General features: G+C 37.7%; 1 protein-coding gene across 1 annotated transcript; it reads left to right on the forward strand.

Moving 5' to 3' along the window:
• Positions 1–1,025: 1,025 nt before the first annotated feature.
• On the forward strand, positions 1,026–8,286 carry LOC107651113 (olfactory receptor 2W3-like). Its single transcript, XM_056814697.1, has 2 exons — positions 1,026–1,701; positions 8,011–8,286. Exons 1-2 carry the CDS (start codon positions 1,036–1,038, stop codon positions 8,284–8,286), a joined length of 942 nt encoding a protein of 313 aa, XP_056670675.1. The 5' UTR covers positions 1,026–1,035.
• The last annotated feature ends 2,578 nt before the right edge of the window (positions 8,287–10,864 follow it).

The raw sequence follows: 10,864 nt of genomic DNA on the forward strand, positions 1-10,864 counted from the left end.
GTTAGGGTGAAGCTGTTCTCTTCCCCCTCTCCATGTACCTAAGGACATTCCTCACTTCATCCTCCCCTCTGCCCAGCAGCCCAATGGAAGTGCAAGACTCTGTTGGGTATGTTGGGGGGGAGGGGTCCGTGTGATGTGAGGGTGTGGTGCAGATGGCAGTCTGTTAAGTCTGTGGTAAAGATGATTCCTGTGGTGGGGTTGGAGAGGCGTTAGTTTTGAGGGGAGCATAGCTCACAGTGTGACACATAGCTGGAGGAGAGTAGAGCTGGAGGAGAGTGGAGCACTAGGGCCACTCTCCTTCCCCTCTCCACATGTGCCTTACATCACCTGCCCAGCAGCCCAATGGGAGAACTTCCTCCCTCCTGTGTCTGGGCAAGAGGGAGGCTAGGGGGCAGGGCACAGTGAGGGCAGGGTGTAGCACTCAGTCACTGGTGAGGGCAAGTTGTGGCACTTGGTCTAGGGTAGGGAAAGAGTAGGACCCAGCACTCTGTCTCTAAAGGTTTCCATCACTGCTCTAGGGGAAGATATATTCTTTTCTTGATGAAGGATGGGAGAAGGGAGATCAGTGGTGATTAAGAAATGCCAAAATGATTAATAATTTTGAAGAGAGCTATTTCAATCAGCAGAGATAGTAGAGTCTGAGAAATAAGTGGAACGAAATGACATAAAAATGACAAATGCTCACTACATTTTCTAGGAGTTTATCTGTGGAAGAAAAGAGAGAATTAAAATGATAAATAGTTTAAGTCGAACATAGAGTCAAGTGAAGGAATTTGCTAGACTTTTTTTATGAAGTATAACCAAAAAAAGAAAAAGAAAAAAGGCAAATAGAAAGATGAATGAAAGGGAAAAGATAAAACAAGGAGGGACTTAGCTGAAGTTTTCTGCTATTTATCATAGTCATATATAAAATTTTCAGATGATCTTTTACTCTATTTTAGTCACATTATTTCCCCCATGTATTATTATTCCTTATTAAAACTTACAGATGTTATTATTCCTCTCCCTACAGGTACACACTAAGATATTATTGTCATGATCAACAAAAGTTTCCAGGATCATTTTATCTTGTTGGGTTTCTCTGATCGGCCTAAGCTAGAGCATATCCTCTTTGTGATAGTTTTAATCTTCTACTTGATTACTTTGGTGGGCAATATCACCATTATTTTGGTCTCCCTATTAGACACACGGTTGCACACTCCTATGTACTACTTCCTTACAAACCTCTCTTTCCTAGACCTTTGTTTCACTACCAGTTCTATACCTCAACTTCTCTTCAACTTGAAAGGACCCAATAAAACCATTAGCTACTTAGGTTGTGCCATCCAACTTTTCATGTTTCTTGGATTAGGTGGTACAGAATGTATCCTTCTTTCTGTCATGGCTTATGATCGTTTCATTGCCATTTGCAAACCCCTCCATTACACTGTCATTATGCACCCTCAGATTTGTGTACAACTGGTAGCGATGTCCTGGGGCATTGGGCTCCTCAACTCTTTGGTTATGTCTCCTATAACAATGAAACTACCACGATGTGGGAGATGCCAAGTGAAACATTTCCTGTGTGAGATGCCAGCATTAATCAAAATGGCCTGTGTAGATACAGTGGTTATGGAAAGTACAGTCTTTATCTTATCTGTAATAATTGTCTTGGTACCCCTCTCGCTTATTCTTATCTCTTATGGATACATTGCCCAGACAGTTCTTTTTTTTTTTTAATATTTTTTATTTGATCATTTCCAAGCATTATTCGTTAAAGACATAGATCATTTTCTTTTCCTCCCCCCCCCACACCCCATAGCCAACACGTAAGTCCACTGGGCATTAGATGTTTTCTTGATTTGAACCCATTGCTTTGTTGATAGTATTTGCATTAGAGTGTTCATTTAGAGTCTATCCTCTGTCATGTCCCCTCAACCGCTGTAGTCAGGCAGTTGATTCTTCTCGGTGTTTCCACTCCCATAGTTTATCCTTTGCTTATGAATGGTGTTTTTTTCTCCTGGATCACTGCAAATTGTGCAGGGACATTACACCGCCACTAATGTAGAAGTCCATTACGTTCGATTATACCACAGTGTATTAGTCTCTGTGTACAATGTTCTCCTGGTTCTGCTCCTCTCGCTCTGCATCACTTCCTGGAGGTTGTTCCAGTCTCCATGGAACTTCTCCACTTCATTATTCCTTTTAGCACAATAGTACTCCATCACCAACATATACCACAGTTTGTTCACCCATTCCGCCATTTGATGGGCATCCCCTCGTTTTCCAGTTTTGGGCCACCACAAAGAGCGCAGCTATGAATATTTTTGTACAGGTCTTTGTGTCCATTATCTCTTTGGGGTACAGACCCAGCAGTGCTATGGCTGGGTCAAAGGGTAGATATTCTTTTGTCGCCCTTTGGGCATAGCTCCAAATTGCCCTCCAGAATGGTTGGATCAATTCACAACTCCACCAGCAATGAATTAATGTCCCTACTTTGCCACATCCCCTCCAGCATTCATTACTTTCCTTTGCTGTAATGTTAGCCAATCTGCTAGGTGTGAGGTGATACCTCAGAGTTGTTTTGATTTGCATCTCTCTGATTATAAGAGATGTAGAACACTTCTTCATGTGCTTGTTAATAGTTTTGATTTCTTTATCTGAGAACTGCCTATCCATTTCCCTTGCCCATTTATCAATTGGAGAATGGCTTGATTTTTTGTACAATTGATTTAGCTCATTATAAATATGAGTAATTAAACCTTTGTCAGAGGTTTCTATGAAGATTTTTTCCCAATTTGTTGTTTCCCTTCTGATTTTAGTTATATTGGTTTTGTTTGTACAAAAGCTTTTTAGTTTGATGTAGTCAAAATTATTTATTTTACATTTTGTGATTCTTTCTGTATCTTGCTTGGTTTTAAAGTCTTTCCCCTCCCAAAGGTCTGACATGTATACTATTCTGTGTTTACCCAATTTACTTATGGTTTCCTTCTTTATGTTTAAGTCACTCACCCATTTTGAATTTATCTTGGTGTAGGGTGTGAGGTGTTGATCTATTCCTAGTCTCTCCCACACTGTCTTCCAATTTTCCCAGCAGTTTTCATCGAATAGTGGATTTTTGTCCCAAAAGCTGGGATCTTTGGGTTTATCGTATACTGTCTCGCTGAGGTCGCTTTCCCCCAGTCTATTCCACTGATCTTCCTTTCTGTTTCTTAGCCAGTACCAAATTGTTTTGATGACTGCTGCTTTGTAATATACTTTTAGGTCAGGGACTGCAAGGCCCCCATCATATGTGTTTTTTTTCATTATTTCCCTGGATATCCTTGATCTTTTGTTATTCCAAATGAACTTTGTTATGGTTTTTTCTAAATCAGTGAAGAAGTATTTTGGTAGTTCAATGGGTATGGCACTAAATAGATAAATAAGTTTGGGTAGGATGGTCATTTTTATTATATTGGCTCGTCCTATCCATGAGCAGTTAATGTTTTTCCATTTGTTCAAGTCTAGTTTTAGTTGTGTGGCGAGTGTTTTGTAGTTGTGTTCATATAGTTCCTGTGTTTGTCTTGGGAGATAGATTCCTAGGTATTTTATTTTGTCTAAGGTGATTTTGAATGGGATTTCTCTTTCTAGTTCTTGCTGCTGAGCTGTGTTGGAAGTATATAGAAATGCTGATGATTTATTTGGGTTTATTTTGTATCCTGCAACTTTGCTAAAGTTGTTGATTATTTCAATTAGCTTTTTGGTTGAATCTCTAGGATTCTTTAAGTAGACCATCATGTCATCCGCAAAGAGTGATAACTTGGTCTCCTCCTTGCCTATTTTGATGCCTTCAATTCCTTTATCTTCTCTAATTGCTACTGCTAGTGTTTCTAGTACGATGTCAAATAGTAGAGGTGATAATGGGCATCCTTGTTTCACTCCTGATCTTATTGGGAATGCATCTAGTTTATCCCCATTGCAGATGATATTAGCTGTTGGTTTTAGATATATAGTGTTTATTATTTTTAGGAATGACCCTTCTATTCCTATGCTTTCTAGTGTTTTTAATAGGAATGGGTGTTGTATTTTATCAAAGGCTTTTTCTGCATCTATTGAGATAATCATGTGGTTCTTGCTAGTTTGCTTGTTGATGTGGTCAATTATGTGGATGGTTTTCCTAATGTTGAATCAGCCCTGCATCCCTGGTATAAATCCTACTTGATCATGGTGAATGATACTTCTGATCACATGCTGAAGTCTTTTTGCTAGTATCCTATTTAAGATTTTTGCATCTATATTCATTAGGGAGATTGGCCTATAGTTTTCTTTCTCTGTTTTTGACCTGCCTGGTTTTGGAATCAGTACCATGTTTGTGTCGTAAAAGGAGTTTGGTAGAACTCCCTCTTTGCTTATTATGTCAAATAGTTTGTATAGTATTGGGATTAACTGTTCTCTGAATGTCTGATAGAATTCACAGGTGAATCCATCAGGCCCTGGGGATTTTTTCTTAGGAAGTTCTTTGATGGCTTGATTGATTTCAATTTCTGATATGGGATTATTTAAGAATTCTATTTCCTCTTCTGTTAGTCTAGGCAGTTTGTATTTTTGTATATATTCATCCATTTCTCCTAAATTGGTGTAATTATTGCCATATAATTGGGCAAAGTAATTTCTAATGATTGCCTTAATTTCCTCTTCATTGGAGGTGCTGTTCCCCTTTTCATCTTTAATGCTGTGAATTTGCTTTTCTTCCTTCCTTTTTTTAATTAGATTGACCAGTACTTTGTCTATTTTGTTTGTTTTTTCAAAGTACCAGCTTCTTGTCTTATTTATTAAATCAATAGTTCTATCACTTTCGATTTTATTAATTTCTCCCTTAATTTTTAGGATTTCTAATTTGGTTTTCTGCTGGGGGTTTTTAATTTGATCGCTTTCGAGTTTTTTCAATTGCATTTCCAATTGATTGATCTCTGCTCTCCCTTGTTAGTTAATATAAGCTTTCAGGGATATGAATTTGCCTCTGATTACCGCTTTGGCTGCATCCCAAAAGGTTTGAAAGGATGTTTCGCCATTGTCATTTTCCTTGATGAAATTATTAATTGTTTCTATGATTTCTTCTTTAACTAAACGGTTTTGGAGTATCATATTGTTTAATTTCCAATTGGTTTTAGATTTGGTTTTCCATGTACCATTACTAATCATTATTTTTATTGCCTTGTGATCTGAGAAGGCTGCATTCATTATTTCTGCTTTTTTGCATTTGTGTGCTATGTTTCTGTGACCTAATGTATGGTCAATTTTTGTGAATGTGCCATGTGGTGCTGAGAAGAAGGTGTATTCCTTTTTATCCCTATTTATTTTTCTCCATATGTCTATTAATTCTAATTTTTCTAAGATTTCATTCACTTCTTTTACCTCTTTCTTATTTATTTTTTGATTTTATTTATCTAAATTTGATAATGGTTGGTTTAAGTCTCCCACTAGTATGGTTTTATTGTCTATTTCTTCCTTCAATTCTCCTAGTTTCTCCATTAGAAATTTGGGTGCTATATTATTTGGTGCATACATGTTGATCAATGATATTTCCTCGTTGTCTAGAGTCCCTTTTAACAAAATATAATTACCTTCCCTATCCCTTTTGATCAGGTCTATTTTTGCATTGGCTTTATCAGATATCATGATTACCACTCCTGCCTTCTTTCTATCAGTTGAGGCCCAGAAGGTCTTACTCCATCCTTTAATTCTGACCTTGTGGGTGTCAACCCGCCTCATGTGTGTTTCTTGAAGACAACATATGGTAGGGTTTTGGATTCTAATCCATTCTGCTATTCGTCTACGTTTTATGGGTGAGTTCATCCCATTCACGTTCAAAGTTATGATTGTCATTTGTGGACTCCCTGGCATTTTGATTGCCTTCCCTAATTCTAACCTTTTCTTCTTCGGCTCTACCTTTTAGTCCAGTGATTTACTTTGAATCAGTCCCCCTTGTCCCCTCCCTTGATGTTTCCCTTTTTAGTCCCTCCCTTTTTGTTCCCTCCCCCTCCCCCCTCTCTTTCCCTCCCTTTTTGTTCTCCCTCTCCCCCTCCCCCCCTTGGTTTTCCCTTCTCCTTACCCTTGTTGGGTAAGATAGAATTCAAGATCCCAATGGATCTGGATGTTTTTCCCTCTCAGAGTTGATTTCCCTGAGATTGAGGTTTGAGTAAACCTCCCCCCCTCTCTTCCTCTCCTTCTTATAGGAGTTTTCTTCCCCTCCCCTTCCCATGTGAATCTTTGTGTGAGAACCATTATTCTATTTGGTCTTTCTTTACCCCCTATTTATACATTACATTTTCCCCACATGTTAGTATACATAGATTGATATAAATGTAGTCCTTATAGAAGAGAGTTTGAGTAAAAGAAGAAGATAACATTTTTCCCCTTTCCTTAATATTTACCTTTTCAGGTATTCCTTGCTCTTTGATTTTCGGTATCAAACTTTCCACAGAGCTCTGGTCTTTTCTTTGCAAAAAGTTGGAAGTCTTCTATTTTGTTGAATGCCCATACTTTCCCTTGGAAGTATATAGTCAGTTTTGCTGGGTAGCTGATTCTTGGTTGGAGACCCAGCTCTCTTGCCTTTCTGAAGATCATGTTCCATGCCTTACGATCATTCAGAGTAGAACTTGCAAGGTCTTGTGTGACCCTGATTGGCATTCCTTTATATCTAAATTGTCTTTTTTCTGGCTTCCTGTAGGATTTTTTCTTTTGTTTGATAGCTTTGGAATTTGGCAATTACATTCCTGGGAGTTGTCTTTTGGGGGTTTAGTGTAGAAGGTGTTCTGTGAGCTCTGTCAGTGGCTGTATTGCCCCCTTGTTCTAGAATCTCTGGGCAATTTTCTTTGATTATATCTTGTATCACCATGTCCAGTTTGGTGTTTATTTCTGGCTTTTCTGGGAGTCCAATTATTCTTAAATTTTCTCTTCTCCCCCTATTTTCCAGATCTATCACCTTGTCGGTGAGATATTTTATGTTCTCTTCTAATTTCTTGGTGTTTTGGCTTTGCTTTCTTAGTTCTTGCTTTAAAGCCTGGTTTTCTTTTACAGTTTGGTCAAACTGGTTTTGTAGATGCGTGAATTTCTTTTGCATTATTTCCCACTTTTCCTCCCAGAGGGCTTCCATCTTTTTGGTCATTTCTGATTCAAATTCTTCATGGGTTTGTGCAGAGTTTCTATTTCCTTTGGAAGATTTTGGAGAATTTTCTTGTATATCTTCTTCTATCTGCTCTGTATTTTGTATTTTGGCTCCATAGAATGTGTCCAAAGTCGCCCCTTTCTTCTTATTTTTCTTGGTATTTTGGGGCTTCTGTGCCTCTGTGGAGTTTGCCATCTCTGAATGTGGAGGATTAGTTTTTCTTATCTCTGTCTGGTGTTCAGAGGCTTTAGTCCTGGGCAGATGGTTCTATGAACTTTCCCTGTGTTAAACTGAATATGCCTCACTGGAACTGGAATGGAAGGGTCGGACCACGAGGCCACACTCTCCCCCCGGCTCGCTTTCCGGAAGTTGCCTTCAGAATCGCTGGCCGTAAGGCTGTTTCGTCGGCCTGCGGGGGGATGGGCTGCAGCTTCCCCAAGCTCCGAGGGCAAGGACTTTCACTGAGACTTGGATAGCAGGATCCAGCCCGTGAGGCTGTCTTGCCCGCCCTGATGGTTGCTGTTGTTTCGACCAGCTCTCTGCAGCGGAAGCCCCAGGCAGTAACTTTCACCCGGACTCGGGTAGAAGGCCCTGAGGGTTGTTGTTCCGAGGACCCTGCTCTCTGAGCCCGGCTGGGCTGCGGCTTCCGGGAGCCTTGGACTCTGCGCTCCTACCCCTGAGGTCCGAGTGATCTCGGGTTCTGGCTTTTGAGGGGAGCCGTACCTTTTGAACCGGGTCCAGGTCCAGGAGGAGGGTTCCCAGGGTCTGTGCAGTTGATCGTTTTGAATTTCGGCGCCTTAGGAGCTTATAGTTTGAGATCGGTTGGGAAGGGTTTTCCAGAGATCTGAACTTTAGCTTTCTCTAAGCCGCCATCTTCTGCCCAGACAGTTCTAAGGATCAAGTCAGTTGCAGGTCGAAGAAAGGCCTTCAACACCTGTGGGTCTCATCTCACTGTGGTCTCTCTCTTTTATGGTAACATCATTTACATTTATATGCAACCAGGGAACAACTCATCTCAGGACCAGGGAAAGTTCCTCACCCTCTTCTACAACTTAGTGACTCCTATGTTGAACCCTCTTATCTATACTCTTAGGAACAAAGAAGAGAAATCCGCATTAAATAAATTATTTTGGAAGGAAGCAGGCTCATATGACAAGTGAGATGAAGAGATTGGCATCTACTAAGGGTTTATTATGTACCAAAGATTGTACTAATGGTTAGATGTGCAAAAACAGAATACTACAGACTCAAAAATCATTTTACTAGGGACACATGTACATAGAGTAATAAATCCAAAAATGTATATAAAGCAAGTACATAGTATGAAGGGGGTAGTAACAACTAAGAGGATCAGAATATTAGGTGGCATCTGTACAGTTGCAATTAGGAAGCAGATCATGGGTGATGATAAAAAGAAAACCAGGAAAGAATGATGCTATAATAATTCAGAGAGAAGGGTGTATTTAGTTTCAAAAGTTATAGAGTTCAAGGAAGAAGGGAATTGTGAAAGAACATCAGATTCATCAGCAAAGAAATAAAATAGTTTCTAATGATATGACTTAAGGTAATATAACTAGTGACGAAACTGAGGCTAAAGCCCAGACTTTTTAAGTTCCTGTCCAATATTCACTGTTCCTATTTCAACCATCAGAAGTGACTATTGAAACTATTTGCTTCCCAAATGTCACACTGCTGAAGTAGATGTGAAGTGGTCAACATTTAAACCTGCCAGCAAACTAGTATTAGAAATGGTCAGTGAAGCTCCCGGATATTTATATATGAATAGGGTATCATACGTAAGACATCTTATAGATATGTTATACATGGGAGCAGAAAGGAAAATGTGAATAGAATTAATTAATATGTAACTCCATATTCTATATGTTTTAGCATATATTTATTTATAAACCTGAGTATTTTTGGGGGTAAAGCATTTTAAAAAGTCGCTCCTCAATTCCTTGTGCTTTGAGTTCAAGAAAAATTAGAAGCAATAATCCAAAGGAAATTATAATAATACCCAGTTCTTCTTGGTCAAATATCTTCTCAAAAACTTCTTCAGAATGTTTAAAAGCAGAATCATATCCAATATGTGATGTTGTGGTTTTTTTTTATTCTTTACATTTCAATATATATCTTAATAATTGTTTTCTCATGTTTTGCAATCTTATCATCTCCTCCTCCCATTCTTGAGATGGCAGGAAATATGATATAAGTTATATGTGAGTAGTCATGTGATGCATATTTACACATTTGTCATGTTTTAAAACAAGATACATATTACTTATAAAAGAAAATATTCAGAAAGGAGATAAAATGAATAGTGATATGCTTCAAGCTGCATTGATACTCCATTGATTATTTCTATAGTAGTGGATAGCTTTTTTCTTATTAGTATATTATGAGAAAAAGCATCATGGTAAAGTGGAAAGAGAGGTGGCAAGATTTCAGTCCCTCTAAAAGCACATATTTAATTGTGTAACTAGCAAATCACTTAATATCCCAGATTGCTTTTGAACCTCAGAATTGTTTTAATTTGCATTTCTCTAATCAGGAGATGCTTAGAACACTTTTTCATGTGTTTGTTGATAGTTTTGATTTCATCATGTGAAAACTGGCTATTCATTTCCTTTGACCATTTGTTGATTGGGGAATGGCTTGTTTTTTTATAAATTTGATTTAGTTCCTTATGTATTTTGGAAATTAAACTTTCATCAGAGAGTTTTATTATAAAAATGTTCTCCCAATTTGTTGCTTTCCTTCTAATTTTGGTTGGTTTCTTTGTACAAACCATTTTTAATTTGATATAATCAAAGGAATTCATTTCATAATTTGCAATGTTCTCTCTCTTGCTTGTTCTTAAATTCATTACTTTCCCACAGGTCTGACAGGTATATACTATTCTATGTTCATCTAATTTATTTATGATTTCACTCTTTATATTTAAGTAATTTATCCATTTTGAATTTATCTTAGAATAGGGTGTCAGATGTTGATCTAAACCTAGTTTTCCCCATATTTTTTTCCAATTTTCCTAGCAGTTTTTATCAAAGAGTGAGTTCTTGTTGCAAAGGCTGGGACCTTTGGGTTTATCAAACACTAGCTTCTAAAGTCATTTATACCTCATCTGTTGCACTGATCCACCCTCCTGTCTCTTAGTCAGTACCATATTGTTTTGCTGACCACTGCTTTACAGTCCAGTTTAAGATCTGGTACTGCTAGGCCCCCATCTTTTACATTTTTTTCATTATTTCCCTTGATATTCGTGATCATTTGTTCTTCCAGATGAACTTTGTCATAATTTTTTCTAATTCTATAAAAAAGTTTTTTGTAGTTTGATATGTATGACACTAATTAAGTACATAAATGTGGGTAGGATTATCATTTTTATTATATGAGCTCATCTTACCCATGAGCAATTCATATTTTTCCAGTTATTTAGATCTAGTTTTAATTATGTGAAATGTTTTGTAGTTGTGTTCATATAATTCCTCTATTTGTCTTGGTAGATAAATTGCTAAATATTTTATATTGCCTAGAGGTATTTTAAATGGAGTTTCTCTTTCTAACTCCTGCTGATGAATCTTCTTAGAAATATACATAAATGCTAATGATTTATGTGGTTTATCTTATAACTGCCACTTTGCTAAAGTTGCTAATTATTTCCACTAGCTATTTAGTTGATTTTCTAATAATCTTTAAGTACATCATCATATCATCTTCAAAGAGTAATAGTTTGTT

Source organism: Monodelphis domestica, chromosome 2 (assembly GCF_027887165.1).
Source record: "Monodelphis domestica isolate mMonDom1 chromosome 2, mMonDom1.pri, whole genome shotgun sequence".
NCBI lineage: Eukaryota > Metazoa > Chordata > Mammalia > Didelphimorphia > Didelphidae > Monodelphis > Monodelphis domestica.